Genomic DNA, 15,365 nt, shown 5'->3' on the forward strand with positions numbered 1-15,365 from the left:
ATGGACTGGTCAGCAATAAGCTGCTCTACAGAAGACAACAGTGTCGCTATTCAGCACAGGTCACTTCAATGTTGATTCAATTGAATTGACATGTTGCTGAGTTCATCAATTATGAAACAAATTCGAATCAGCTATAAAGCAGCTCTACAGAAGACTAAATGTCATTATTTAGCTCAATTAAATTATGTTTTGATCCACGCTACGTTAATACTAATGAAGAAATCTCATAGACAGAATAAGAGATAGAAAGATGATAAGGCATTTGAAGATTCATGCATGTAGGGAGTCCATGCCTCAGAAAAGAGAGATAGAGAAATGACAGACTTGGCAGAGTGCCTGGCCCTCAGGCCACAAGCTTCAGCCCTCTTTGCCCAAGAAGGTACAGCTCAAGTGAAGAGGAGTTTAAAAAAAGCAAGAGTGAAAGAAGACAGCGAGCATATGTTGCTGTCTTCTTTCATTCTGCCCTTGACTATATGAGTTGGCAAAACCTGAGAGATTCAAATTGACCAGAGCACATTTCACCCGCACAGCACTGCAGAAGTCGTGCTGGTGGGTCAGACCCCCAACCTCCAAACATCTCACCCACCATGAGCTGATTTCTATCTGAAACTGTGAAATGAGTGATATGCAAAAACTCCTTTTAATTGGAAGGCAGAGATTGTGACGGAGAAGTAATTAGTAGTAATTAATGTTGTAATTATTTCCCCCTAACATATTAGGGGTGATTCACTTGGGCATGGCAATTATTTTTCAAACTATTCAGGATCAAATCCACAACAATTCATTTCAGAATTTTTACATTATACACAAATCTGTTTATGGGAAAACAGTACATAATACTTGACAGACAAGGACAAAAAGACTGAATAAGCTTTATTAAAATATGTTTAAATATATAATATAATACTTTTTAAATAAAATATTACTTAAATATATGTCTACTCTATTTACAACGTTGAAAATAAACTCTTTTGAGTCAAAGTAGACATATTTTAGGGCTTTTGTGCAGAACGTACAAGTATTTTATTCCTGTGATGCAAAGCTGAATTTTCAGCAGACATTGCCCCAGTCTTCAGTGTCACATGATCCTTCAGAAATAATTTGCTGCTCATGATATTTGTTTTCAGGATTCTTTGATGAATAGAAAGTTCAAAACAACAGCATTTATTTTTAAATAGAATTTTTTTATAGCATTATAAATGTCTTTGCTGTCACTTTTCATCAATTTAAAGGAATAGTTCACCCCAAAATGAAAATTATTCCATAATTTACTCACCCTCAAGCCATCCAAGGTATGACTTTCTTTTTTCAGCCAAACACGATCGGAGTTATACTAAAAAATATCATGGCTCTTCCAAGCTTTATAATGGCATTGAACAGTGCCCGAGTTTTTGAAGCTCTAAAAAGCACATCCATCCATCATGAAAATCTAGCTGACTCCAGACTTTTGAAAGGTATTGTATGCCCGGTAAAGATTCAAAATTTAAGAACTTTTGGAGTATCTTCTTATTGTTAACCTCCTATTTACATAAAGCCAGGAAACAACCTGTTTTGTGCATCATTAGATGGACAGGTATGACAACTCAACCAACACAGCTGAGCAATCTGAAGCTTTACATGCTTATTTACACTGCACATTTAAATAGTCAGTAAAGAGACAACAAAAAAAAGTATATTCTTTAAATATAACTTTTTTTTTAAATAACTTTAAAACGCCTGTATTTCTGTGACTAATGCAAGACACTTGTCTGGATATGTAGCAGCAATGAATGCAGACCTTCCACTGAGAGCAATGTTTAATTTCTGTGTAGTCTCTTTGATTACCTCTCAGGCTGGGGTATCACACAGCCTTGTAAATCCGCACATGGCACAAATGAAAGGTCTCACATCTGAGCAGAAAAACAACAATAAACCTTAACTCACCTTGGGATGCTGAAAGTAACTTCTTAGGTGGCGATGTTTCCCGGTGGCTCACTTTTAATGTCGTGCTGCAAGGAGCTCCTTCCACACCAGATGAAAACTTGAACTTGATGACACATTTTCCTGAATTTGTCTGTGAGAAAATTGCAAAACTTTCTTTCAAGGGACTGTACTCATGAATGTTTACCAGATGTTAAGTACTTTGTTTATTTTCTCTCAACTGTTCAACCTAGTTTTGCCTAGTTTAAACAATTCAATCTCTTTTCCATTCCTAATTAAAACCAAAGTGTGTCATTTTTTTCAACATTTAAATACTTTCTTCATAACTATAAATAAGCCATCTGCAGACTGATAGCTCCCGACCAGCCCAGCACAGCAAAATGGTATCATCCAATGGCGTTAGTTTGGGGTGGAGGGTATTTTAAAGGTCACACACTTGACCTTTAAATAACCTCTTTGCTAATGTATGACATAAACATAACCTTCAGCTCAATGTAATTGGTCTTCATACTTCCACACAAACCCAAGCAACCAGGTAGTATGACCTCTAGAGTGTGAAATCCTCACAAATTCAGTCTAAATTTATTCATCATCACTGATGGAGCACTTTGTGTAACTATATGGCCTGGGAAAGTTGCCATGGTGAAAGAGCTGCAGCCCACACTTTCCTAATCATGTTAATCGACTTTAATATGATATTAGTACAATTGAGGAGACAGCTAACAGGCTAATAAAACGGTTATGATGGTTTTAGCGGTTAGTCTCAGTGAGTACAACATGGACACATTGTTGAGCTGCCTGGGTATCTGGGTTAGTTTCAGAAAATGAAGAATATCATGTAATAATTTCATTCAGGACTGATTAGACTTAGTGCTGAAATGAGCTGGATATTAAGATCTAGTTGCCAGGGTCTAGTAGGTCTCAACTTTTTTTATATAAAAAGTGCCATTTTCAAATTAGAATAATTACTATGTTACTATGTACAATAGAATTTGAGATGCAAATGTATTATTTATTAGTTTATTATATTTATTTATTATATTACAACATGCATTTATTATTTATTAGTTATCTTTTGATAGATTGTATTCACTGAGGTCAGTGTTGGATCAGTTCTGGATTTACGCTTTATTTCAAATGTAAAACACAATAACTAATAATAGCTAAACCTATTGTATTTTTTCTTATTTTTCACAATGTTGCTCTTCTATAAAACGCTTTATTCTGAAAGCAAAATGCATTAAGAAAAGTAAGCCAAATTAAACATTTCAGCTCAATCATGCAGCGCTTTCCGCTTGGCACGTTTCATCACACTTTTAGTGTTTAGCTTCCCATTCAGCTTATGACTGAATAAAACAAAACAATCTGTGTGACGCTGAAGGATTACTGCAAGAAGTAGCTTGGCATGCAGCTTCCAGTGAAACAAACATATACACTATTGTTCAAAAGTTTGGGGTCAGAAGTTTGTTTTTAAGAAATTAATGCCTAAACTCATCAAGGACACATTAAATTGATCAAAAATGACAGTAAAAGGCATGTATAATATTACAAAAGATTTCTATTTTAAATAAATACTGTTCTTTTGAGCTTTCTATTCACCAAAGAATCCTGAACAAATATCACAGGTCGCCACAAATATATGAGCCAACACAACTGTTTTCAACATTGATAAGAAATATTACTTGAGCACAAAATCAGCATATTAGAATGATTTCTGAAAGATCATGTGACACTGATGACTAGAGTAATGGCAGCTAAAAATTCAGCTTTGCCATCACAAAAATAAAATACCATTTAAAATAGAAAACAGTTTTAAATATTACAAACATGTAAAACAAAAGCAGAATTAAATTGAGATAATGACAATATTACTACTGACCGACTGACCCCACACATTTGAACGGTAGTATATATGTTTATAGATAGATAGATAGATAGATAGATAGATAGATAGATAGATAGATAGATAGATAGATAGATAGATAGATAGATAGATAGATAGATAGATAGATAGATAGATAGATAGATAGATAGACAGACAGACAGACAGACAGACAGACAGACAGACAGACAGACAGACAGACAGACAGACAGACAGACAGACAGACAGATCGATCACAACATGTAATTATTGCTCATTGTCTCTGCTAAAATGAATACATGACATTAGCTAACTGCATGATCTGTTTTGCCTTAAGGTTCTTGCACACCAAGTCCGAAATTTTAGTATGCGTTTTTTCGTATTCGTAATTCGGTGGCTCTGAATAGTCAAAACACCTCTCCAAGTGCTTGCTACGGATGCGAAAAACGCAGAAAATCAAACCCGATCAGAATTTTTTTATGATAGACGAAAGTTTCTGAGGCAGTGTCCAAACGTGATTGATACAACGTGAGGTCGTATTTATTTTTTAACGTGCGAAAATTTCGGACGAAAAATTCAAACTTTGACCTTTAGAACTGTACATTTCTGCCATTTGGACATTACTTTGACAGTCACCTCTCATAACAATCACTCTTAATTTATAATGAAGAATATATATGAAGGTAGTAGTGTGTGTGTGTGTGTGTGTGTGCGTGTGTGTGTTATTTAAATAACTATTTAAATAACTCATAATAACTCACAAATCTCTCTCTTATCACTCACATGACAAATAATTACTGACCTCTGATGTTAGAACTATGACTTGCATGAGTTTCCACAAATGTTGTCCTCATGAGTAATATAAGCCAACTACTCTTATTTTGTTTTCCTTCTTAACCCTCTGGAGTCTGAGGTGTTTTCTGGGCACTGGAGGTGTTCTGACATGCTCTGACATTTGTGCTTTTTTCAGTTATTTATAAACATGTTAATGGCAAAGGTGTAAATTCACTCTATATAGCACAAACAGGGCTACCAAAATATGTGATCACCATGCATGTATATTTTTTTATTTTTAAGAGAATAATGCTTATGCGTGGTTATTGAAAAAATTAAAAATGAAAGTTGCTGAAAGAAGACCTCAAAACTCATAATAAATATGCATGAATAAGACTTTTGAGAAATGGATGTTCTTCCTTCGAGTTCTGGCTTCAAAATTATGTGAAAATAGTCTTGCTTTATCGTTCAGATAAAACAATACATTGGATTTAAATTGATGTAAAACAGGTTTTGCTTGGAAAGCCATTATGCGAGTGGGCGTGAACGAGGAGTGGTTTACACCTTGGAATACAAAATGTCCCACCCATTATGCATAATGACTCTGCATAATTAGCCATTCATTCAGGTGTGACTCTGACTGACTGAGCCACAATGCAAGGACAAAAAATTAGAAGAAGATTTATATTGACCATTTAAGATTTTGCTTACATCTATCTTGTAAATATGTTTTGCTATTTTATTAAAAAGGTTACAATTACAACAATAATTAAAATTTCAACAATATTTCAATCAGTATACTCTTTCTTTGTAAAAAAAAAAAAAAAGATTATAGGCCTACATTTTAGGCCTATCTATGTATTCATTAGTTTGAATATAGCCAAAATTGGAACAGCTAACATCTTAGTTGATGACTTTATTTTATATATATATATAAAAATTGCTAAACAAAAGCTTATTTGATATATATATTCAGTATATTCTACAGTAAAAACTGTACTCAAATCTATTCAACAAAATGTTGTCTTTCATATTTCGCCTGACTGTAACGTTGTTTTTATGAAATATTAGGGCATATAAATGTTAATTTGCAGTTTAATACGTATTGCTTATACAAATAGCCTACATTTTATTTCAACATATTTCAGTCGATTTTTACTCATCTCAGTAGGCTATAGTAATACAGTTTGCTAAAACATCATCATTCATTCACACACGCGATTTAAATTTAAACTGTATTTTTGCGAGCTGTGGTAAACAGCGCGCATCTCTGCCGTTCATTCATCAAAAACAGAAACCCGATTCACGTGAGAAGAAAAAAAAAACTTACAGTATTCCTCAGCTCGCTCCTCGATATACCCGCACTTCTGAGGTAGGCTACTTTTTTCATCAAAAGCTTATGTGGCAGTATATTCTACAGTAAAAACTGTACTCAAATCTAGTCAACAAAATGTTGTCTTTCATATTTCGCCTGACTGTAACGTTGTTTTTATGAAATATTAGGGCATATAAAATTGCAGTTTAATACGTATTGCTACGTACAAATACGTACAAATAGCCTACATTTTATTTCAACATATTTCAGTCGATTTTTACTAGGCTTGGGCGGTATTGGAATTTTGATACCGTCAAACCTCCTCCCTATTTTACCGGGGTATACGGTATTACCGTGACTAATTAAAAATTATGACATAATGGGCTCAGATGGCGTCACCAAACTGTTGGCTTGTGCCTACACCGTTCAGAAACTGAATGCCAGATAAAAAAAAAAAAAAAAAAAAAAAAAAAAAATCAAGCCGTGCACGTTGTGTCTGAGTCCGGCCAACGGCATTAACTGTTATTATGAGCCCGAGCCCACCATTATTCAACATAATATCTGTGTGCGTGCAACAAGCAAGAAGTGCCTTTGTAATCCGGTGACGCGTGTCCATTGATTTTTATTAATAAAACTTTTCTGCAAAGATGGAAGTTGACGATCGCCATCTCTGTAGTGAACGCGCCTATAGAGAGAAATGCACATCATTGATCAATCAGATTTATTTTCGTTTTGAATTGTTTCGTTTAAAGAAATTGACGATCGCCATCTCCATAGTGAACGATAGAGAGAAATGCACATCATGGATTACAGAGAGTAGGCTAGTCTATTTCTTTTCTTTTCGTTTTGTATGGTTTCGTTTACTGAAATTGATGATCGCATCTCTGTATGAACGCGCCTAGAGAGAAATGCACATCATGGATTAAATAATCAGAGTGGCTTTTTTCTTTTCGTTTTGAATTGTTTCGTTTAAAGAAATTGACGATCGGCATCTCTGTGAATGCTATAGAGAAAAATGCACATCATGGATTAATCAGAGAGTAGCCTACCCTATATTTCTTTTCGTTTTGAATTGTTTTGTTTAAAGAAATTGACGATCGCCATCTCTGAGTTTCGGTTAATTTATGAGATTTCAATGCAAGTGACCGTGGCATGCCAGCGCCCATCATGTCATGATTATATTAAATGCAGGCAATTTGGTTGATGAAAAATTTATTAAAATTAAGATACAATTTATACAAAACGAAATTCGTTTTAAAGAGGCCTTTTACAAAACGAAATTTATTGAAGTGGTCAAATCGTCTGACTCCCGATGCATCCCATCTTATTTGTGCTGTTCACTTTTCATAATCAACAAAGATGGAAAAAATAACATTATAATATTTTAACAAATACGAAAATTAATGCGCTTATTTAATGAACTCGAGAACAAAATGCATTCTGGCAGTAGTGAGTGGGTGGTAGTTTCGGAGATGCGACATTAGGTTAGAGGTGTTTACATCTCTCGCGGTCACCTTATATGGCACAATTTACAAATTGCCTCGTCAGTATTTACCGCCTCTCCCTTCTCATTTGGCTGGAACCAGATATATTACCAAACTGCAACCACACAAGCATTTTTAGGCAATAAATAAATTATATATATTATAGGCTATATAAGTGCCGGTAATGACGGTATTGAAACTGATACCGGTGCTATTTTAAGATCCCTCGGTATCCGATATTACCGTAATACCGCCCAACCCTAATTTTTACTCATAGTAATACAGTTTGCTAAAACATCCTCATTCATTCACACACGCGATTTAAATTTAAACTGTCTTTTTGCGAGCTGTGGTAAACAGCGCGCATCTCTGCCGTTCATTCATCAAAAACAGAAACCCGATTCACGTGAGAAGAAAAGAAAACTTACAGTATTCCTCAGCTCGCTCCTCGATATACCCGCACTTCTGAGGTACTTTTTTCATTATTGTTATTGCTCACAGCGCTGCTGAGACGGTGTTAAAGTAATGATCTGAATAAACTGATATGTGGGCGTTCACAGGTTTGCTTGGATTGCCTCATTCATTTGCGTTTGAATAGCGTGCGCTCTCCGTAGGCGGAGTCACATTACATTTGAATTAGCTCTAATGAGGTCGACTGGAATCGCTCTCTTTTAATACAGATTTCACAACATGAGAATATTTGTTTTTTATATAAATTACTTCATTTAAGAGAAGAGAATTCAAGCTTCATGCCTGTATGTCTGTTTGCCTGTTTGACTGAGTATTCGCTGAGTTATTGTTCATTTTCGGACGCGTTTCAGAATAGACGACACTGGCAGATAGAAGGCAGAACTCGCATCACGTTTATTTTTCTTTATTTGGCAAAAAGCACAACACTTTGTTTTTATTATGAGTATACACAAAAATAATACACATTTAACAGAATCGATTGATGTATGAAACTTGTTTTGTAAAATCAAAGTCAAAAGAGTATTTTGGGTCTCAATTCAACTCATAAGGAAAAAAGCGAGCAGATCACGCCGGCGTGATCTCCGACCTCTGAGGGTTAATCAGTACCATTAATGCCAAAATAGAGTCGTATTTCTTTATGCACTATACTCTTAATGTATAATTACATAATTAGTCTGCCACCATTAATTTAATTGCAACCTTCTGATTAGAGGCATTGCATAAGGACTCTAAAACAGCCTGCATGGGAGTGGCACATTGTGTGATATTACTATTATTCCAGTGTGTGTTTGTATGTGTTCAATCATTACCTGCTGTGTGCTTGCAGAGTAGACCATGACACCCCAAGGGTTGGGGAGAACACCGCCCTGCAAGTTGAGGCACACGTTCTCTCCGGAGCCCTCAGGATCCGAAAACAGACTCCAAGCACACCAACGCACACACTGCATAAACGCTGCTCTGTGCACAGCTGTGGATGTCATCTAGCAGGGGAAAAGTGAGAAAGAAACAAAGAAAGAGACATTTTTTCTTTCAGTTTGTCCCCGAATAGTACCGTCTGATGTTTCAAATCATCAGAACAGGGTGTCACTCATTGAACATGACTTACTTGGTTAGAAAGATATGTTAGAGTCATGATTGCTTGACATAAACCAAGATTAAGCATTCTTTTTGGGGGGCTAATGTAGACATAAAATGTAATTTTTATATGTTATTATCATTAATATATTTTATACACTAATAATAATAAAAACAAACATTTAATTTTATTTATTTATAATAATAATAAGAATAAAAATAACAACAACAATATTAACAACAAATAAATAACAACAAACATTAACATATATTTATATAAACTTAATTCAATTATCACTGGTATTATTTTTTTACCAAAGAAACAGACAAGCAATTGGACAGTGATTTCTTATTTGGAAACTGTGCTGCCTGAAACAATTTCCAGAATGAAACATTAGCAGCCATAATCACACAGATGAGAACATGTCATGCTTTTATCTCACAACATGTACACATCTGACAAGTACACAAACTAAGCAAATAGAGTGAAATAAACTAAAATAAAAATGATAAAGAGAGAGAAAAAAGGGAGAACTGAGCCTCCTCTCGGCTTAGCTACGATCCCTTGGGATCAGGCATTAAAGTCAATCAATAAATGAGCTGGTCAGGCTCAGCTCACCATAATTAATCATGATAGAAAAAGAGCGAGGGAAAGAAGGAATTAATCAGCCCCCCTTTCTCTCCCTCCCACCTCCCTCTGAGGTTTGATGTATCTGGCCAGTGATATATAGGCTGTATGGTAAATACTCTCCAGTTCAGCAAAGAGCCTTAATACAAGAGCTTTATCTCTCTCACAGAGACGTATTTCACACTTCACAGGATGAGAGAGAGAGAGAGAGAGAGAGAGAGAGAGAGAGAGAGAGAGAGAGAGAGAGAGAGAGAGAGAGAGAGAGAGAGAGAGAGAGAGAGAGAGAGAGAGAGAGAGAGAGAGAGAGAGAGAGAGAGAGAGAGAGAGAGAGAGAGAGAGAGAGAGAGAGAGAGAGAGAGAGAGAGAGAGATTTACCATCACCTTTAGCGATAGGGACAACAGTCCCTCAGTCTCAGACCCACTATGGCACAATCAGCCTTGCGTACAAATGTCACAAATTCACAAACTCAATTATGATCATTCAAAAGAAACCTTGTTCTCAGACAAAGCACTATAATTTCCTGCAGACAAAATACAAAATAAAATTGAATATAGAACAGACTGTTATATTTAATTTTAATATTAAAATATAAAATTATATTGTATTAGAATTGATCTATTTTATTACATTTTAAAATTACATTTTGAACATTTAAATTTAATACTGTCAAATGCAAATACTGTACTATGACTGTAATATAATCCTGTATAATACACAATACAATAATTTAATTCATTTAACTATGTAAAGGTATCATTAAAAATATAAACTATTTTATATATATAAATTATACAATATAACAATTATATTTATATTATTAGCATTAGTAGCAGGAGTATTTTAGTAATATAATATAATAAAATATAATAGTGAAAATCTGAGATTCAAAAATCTAATTTTGCATTATGCTAATTTTGAAATATTTAAGATTCTGCACAATTTTTCAAAGAGATTTGTGATATTTATATTCATGTGAACTCCACGTAGCTTGAGTGCTGCTTTTATTAAAGCAAAAAGAACTGATATGCACTCTTACATTACTGACACCTGGTGTGGTACATAACATATGCTGGGATATTAACTGGTAACTATATTTCTAAATAAAGCACAGGAAACTCTTTCTAATACCATTCTATTCATAAAGGTGTAGACTCCGCACAGAGCTCATTTTCCACGAAGGAGACAATTCTTTCAAATCCTTACATAATCCTTAGAACAGTTCAGATATTGAAACTGAAGTTCCCCAGCTTTTGCTCAGCCTAACATGGTCTGAAGATGGAAATAATCGCTGCTACATAATTTACCCAGAATCCTTCTTGTCAGCTCCCAAGCTCCCATCTCGCTGGAGTCAACACAATTTCATTCTGGAGCGTTTCCCGCTCTGAGAGAGGTTTTGAGGAGATTGATGCTGAATCTCTCTCTGGAGATGACTGAGTAGAATTATGTCTTTTATATAACACATTAATTGCTATCATTCCTGGCCATTGACCGAAAAACAAGAATGGCATGGATATACAGCCGCAACATCAACGCTCAGGAATACATAATTTATATACACATTACAATACATATTCTATTTTTAAGTCACAATACGTACATCCGAGTGTAACAGATTATCAAAAAAGGGGAAAAAAATGTAGGGTGGGGACTTGGTTCTATACATGGGTTGTTGATTGGATTTTAAGATGAGGGAGTTGCACTCAAGAGTGGAGGGAGATGAACTTGAGCTTGCAGAGGCAGGTTTGACCTTATGACTGGAAAAGTCCTGCATATATCACCAGCGAGAAGACTGTCGTTTTGATTAAACATTATGCCAAAACAAAAAATTTTATTTGTTCGAATAAGATGCACAGATTTATTGTTCAAAATAAGATGCATTATTGATAGGGTGAATTTTATTTTACGCCAACTTTAAAACTACAGAAGGAGGAATGCAATGCAGAGTGTCGTAGTTCAGAGCAAACAAAGACACCAATGTGAATATGGCCTCAGTCTTAATAAGATTCAGGAGGTTTTCAAACTTATTTGCATGTAACTTAAGTTATAACTTAAAGAGACCTGTGAGATGAAAAATCAAAAATAAATTACAATCAATCAAACAATTATCATATATAAAGCAATAGAGCTGAAGCTGTGGACTTTGAAAAGAACAGTGATGAAACCCTCACAACTCTAGTAGTAAAACAAAGAGGTATTGCACATGATTTCAACACTGAGACATGAACACAAGCCGTCATAGGTAACTGTTTAAAACGGCAGAAAAATCAAATGTGCCCAGACAGTAACAAAGGAATGACATGGCACCCAAGTCAGCAATGATCATAAAACAGCATAATGTCCTTTACCCTCAGCTTCCACACAATAAATCAAAGCAGGGCAGAGTCACAGCCAGCTCTGAGAACACATTGATAACTGGTGGTTTTGGTAGCAAGCTGAGCTATTAAAGTGTCTGGTGGTGGTGAGGTTGGAGCGAGACTCTGGACAGGGGTGCAAGGCTGCCGTGAGCTGCAGCCCAGTGTGAAGAACTGTCAGCGGGTGTGCGTTATGCTACATTGGGCCTGCCAGCAGGACTGATGGGAAGGGGGTGAAAAGGCGGAATAGTAATGAAGTATCCATCCTTAAGTCCAGTCGTGTAGCAAAACTTCAGTCAGAACTGTGCAGCAAACACACAAAACCCTGCTTTAAAGCAGCTGAATAAAACATCCAAGCTGAATCTACAGTAGAATTGTTCTGAAGTTCAAACCTTATCAATGCTATACAAAAAGCTGAGGATTCCAGAAAACTATTTCATAATAGATGCATTCTGGTGCAAGTTAGAGTAGCACTATAGGCAAATAAACAAAAGCACAAATAAAACAAAATAAAACAAATTGATAGGGAAAAATGTAACATGCATACATAAAGTTGGCTAATCAGCATCGCCAGGAAGTCATCACAAGTTAGCTTGTGTGATTGGCTTAGAAAATGTCCTGCTGCAGCTGAGCAACTGCATTGATTCACCAAGTAACAGACACCATGGATCCAACCGAATACCTGAAAGTCTCCAAATGAGCATGTCATGGCATTTAATTTGTCTTAATAAACACAAAATCAGTTGAATGAAAGACCCCAATGGAACCTTCGAAGATTTTATGTCTGAACATTTTTGCATTTTGCAAGATATGAAGCCCTTGCTACGTCATTTTAAACAATGTAGCAGAGCCTCTAAAAAACAGTGCAAAGCTTCAAAGCGAAATCGAATCAAAGCAACCGCAGATGAGATTAACTGTAGCACATAACTAGCAGGAATTCCACATCAAAGTCACGACATTGCGGCTCTGTCTGGAGAACATAGATGTTAAAGTGAATTTAAAGAGCAAACAAGCAAAACTTTGCCACACAAGAATACAATTATAAGAAATAGGAAATTGCCAGAGGCAGAAATCAAGCTGCTATTGTTTATAAGCATACTGAAGAATTAGAAAGTGTATTAAGACCGAATTCATCATTAAAAACTGATTAAATTCTCACAAAAAAAAAAAAAACCTGTATAAATCCATAAACCAATCAAGGTGAAAGATCAAACATCTTTTACAGATGGCTACTGGCGATTTCACAGCCATCAGACAGATGAATATCCATAATTCATAAAACAGGACATCAGAGACGCAATGGAAGATTACAGAAATCCAAAACTAATAATACCATTGAGATCCACAGAGCCCGGAGTGCGTAGAAGAAATCAGAACGATTATGTTAAGGCAGATTGAATTATAAAAAAAGCAAAACAACTACACACACAATTAGGTCTGACAAATCAATCAGTCCTCTCACTTTTTCATCTACTTTCTCTCTCAGAAATAACACTTAAATCCCGAGTCAATACAAATATACAGTCAGGAAACTCGACTGCAGAGACAGCAGCATACTGGTGAATGAAATGGTGTTCTCAGACATTTGGCTGGAGTATTCCTGAGGGACGGCTCAGCCATGTGGCGGGCGGCAGGGACAAGGCGATGCATTGTTGGCTCACAGCGCCGTCATGGCGAGAAACTGATGCCAGGCCTTCCCTGAACATGCTGTGTCGAGTCTTTAGCTCAGCACACTCTCGGATCACTGACGCAGAACCGTCTAGTGTCTTTGTTTAAAAACTCTCAGAAGAGATGAATGTGTCATGTTCTTACCAGGGGCCATGTCAGAATCCTTGTTTTAAATAATGAAAAGGAACAGTTTTTGACAGAGTAACACCAAGATTTGATAAGCCAATGTTACACCCTAATAAATGCTGATCAGTTGATTTCTGATTTATACACTGCAGCTAAACGCTGTCCACTTCTTAAGTAGTGACACATTTTCATTAAACAATAAAGTGCGTGCAGAAATAAAATGAACAGCTTGTTGTTCATGAAGTGACCTTTTTGGAACTCTGACAGCTCATCAGAAGAGTGGTACTGTACATTAAGTCTTGACACGTCTGCTATCAATTGCCAGGGGTAAGTATGTCTCTCTTTACATTTCCTTCATAAAAAAAAAACACAAAAAAAAAACACAGTTTTTGTTCAATTTCAGGTGTGACTCCTGTATTCATTACACATGAAAGTTAATTTATGGGTGCCACTCCTGAATTAAAATGCGGTTGTCCATTCCCAAAAATTTGCAAGGTGTATCTGGCATATTTTAAAGCTGTTTTCTGATTTCAAAAGTTTGATTGTTTTGTTCAAATTAGAGTCTACAAATTACACTACCATTCAGAAATTTGGGGTCAGTGAGAAATTAATACCTTTATTCAACAAGGATGCAATAAATTGATCAAATATGATAGAACAATTTTGATTCTGATTTAAATTTCAAATAACTGCTGTTCTGTTAAACATTTTATTTATCATCCTGGGGAAAAAGAAGATAATGTTTCCTCAAAAATATTAAACTGTTTTCAGCATTGATTATAATAAAAAAAAAACGTCTTAAGCACCAAAAAAGTATATAATGCTTTCTGAAGGACCATGTGAAACTGAAGGCTGGAGTATGGCTTCAAAAACTAATCTTTGACATCACAGGCAAAATAAAATTGCAAAATATATTAAAATAATAAAAATAGCCATTTTAAATTATACAAATATTTATATATTTCACAATATTACTGTTTTCCTGTATATTGATTAGTGAGCATTAGTTCTGAGAAATGCCTTCATGCACCTAAAATTTGAATGATAAATAAAGATTATGTTATACTAATATATGTGATCTCAATTTACGAAAAAAGGATGAATTCAGACTCTTTCTATCCTTGTTGTTTTGGAATACTACCCAATGTGAGATTTTCCTCACCAATAAATGAAGAGTGAAGTATCAAACTCTGCAGCTGAAAGACCTTAAATTAGTCCAGAGAGAGGTACTGTTGTAAAGGAGAGAGGGAGGGAGGGAATGTAAAGAATGAGAAGGAAGGTAATCGACAGAACCAATGTGATAGAGAGAAACTCAGGTGGAACCTACTTCGTAGGAAGACCACCAGAGAAGATAGAGGTTCTCAACAGGTGAGTCAAGTTAACTAAATGTTAAAAACAATGCCAATGTTAAAAACAATGTTAAATCTAAATCCAACTAGAAAGCAAATATTTATATAATATAGATTTCACAAGGGAAGAGAAAACAATTCCCATATCATCCAATCATATATATACACAATACATGCTGGAGTCAGTATGATTGTTTTTTTGTTTTGTTTTTAAAGAAATTGACACTTTTAAGGACGCATTAAATATATCAAACGTGATATGTGACTTTTACATTGTTACAAAAGTTATATTTCAAATAACTGCTGTTCTTTTAAACTGTCTATACAAAGCTGAATTTAAGAT

General features: G+C 35.3%; 1 protein-coding gene across 1 annotated transcript in view; it reads right to left on the reverse strand.

The window, feature by feature from the left end:
• Positions 1-15,365, reverse strand: part of nphp4 (nephronophthisis 4) — a gene marked incomplete at its 5' end in the record, with an annotated part of 186,049 nt that overhangs the window by 66,784 nt on the left and 103,900 nt on the right. The window contains 2 exons of the mRNA XM_081348752.1: positions 1,924-2,053; positions 8,635-8,805. Coding sequence (XP_081204878.1) covers positions 1,924-2,053; positions 8,635-8,805 — 301 coding nt within the window. The remainder of the gene's footprint in view (positions 1-1,923; positions 2,054-8,634; positions 8,806-15,365) is intronic.

This window comes from Scardinius erythrophthalmus, assembly GCF_964197995.2.
Source record: "Scardinius erythrophthalmus genome assembly, chromosome: 20".
Classification (NCBI taxonomy): Eukaryota; Metazoa; Chordata; class Actinopteri; order Cypriniformes; family Leuciscidae; genus Scardinius; species Scardinius erythrophthalmus.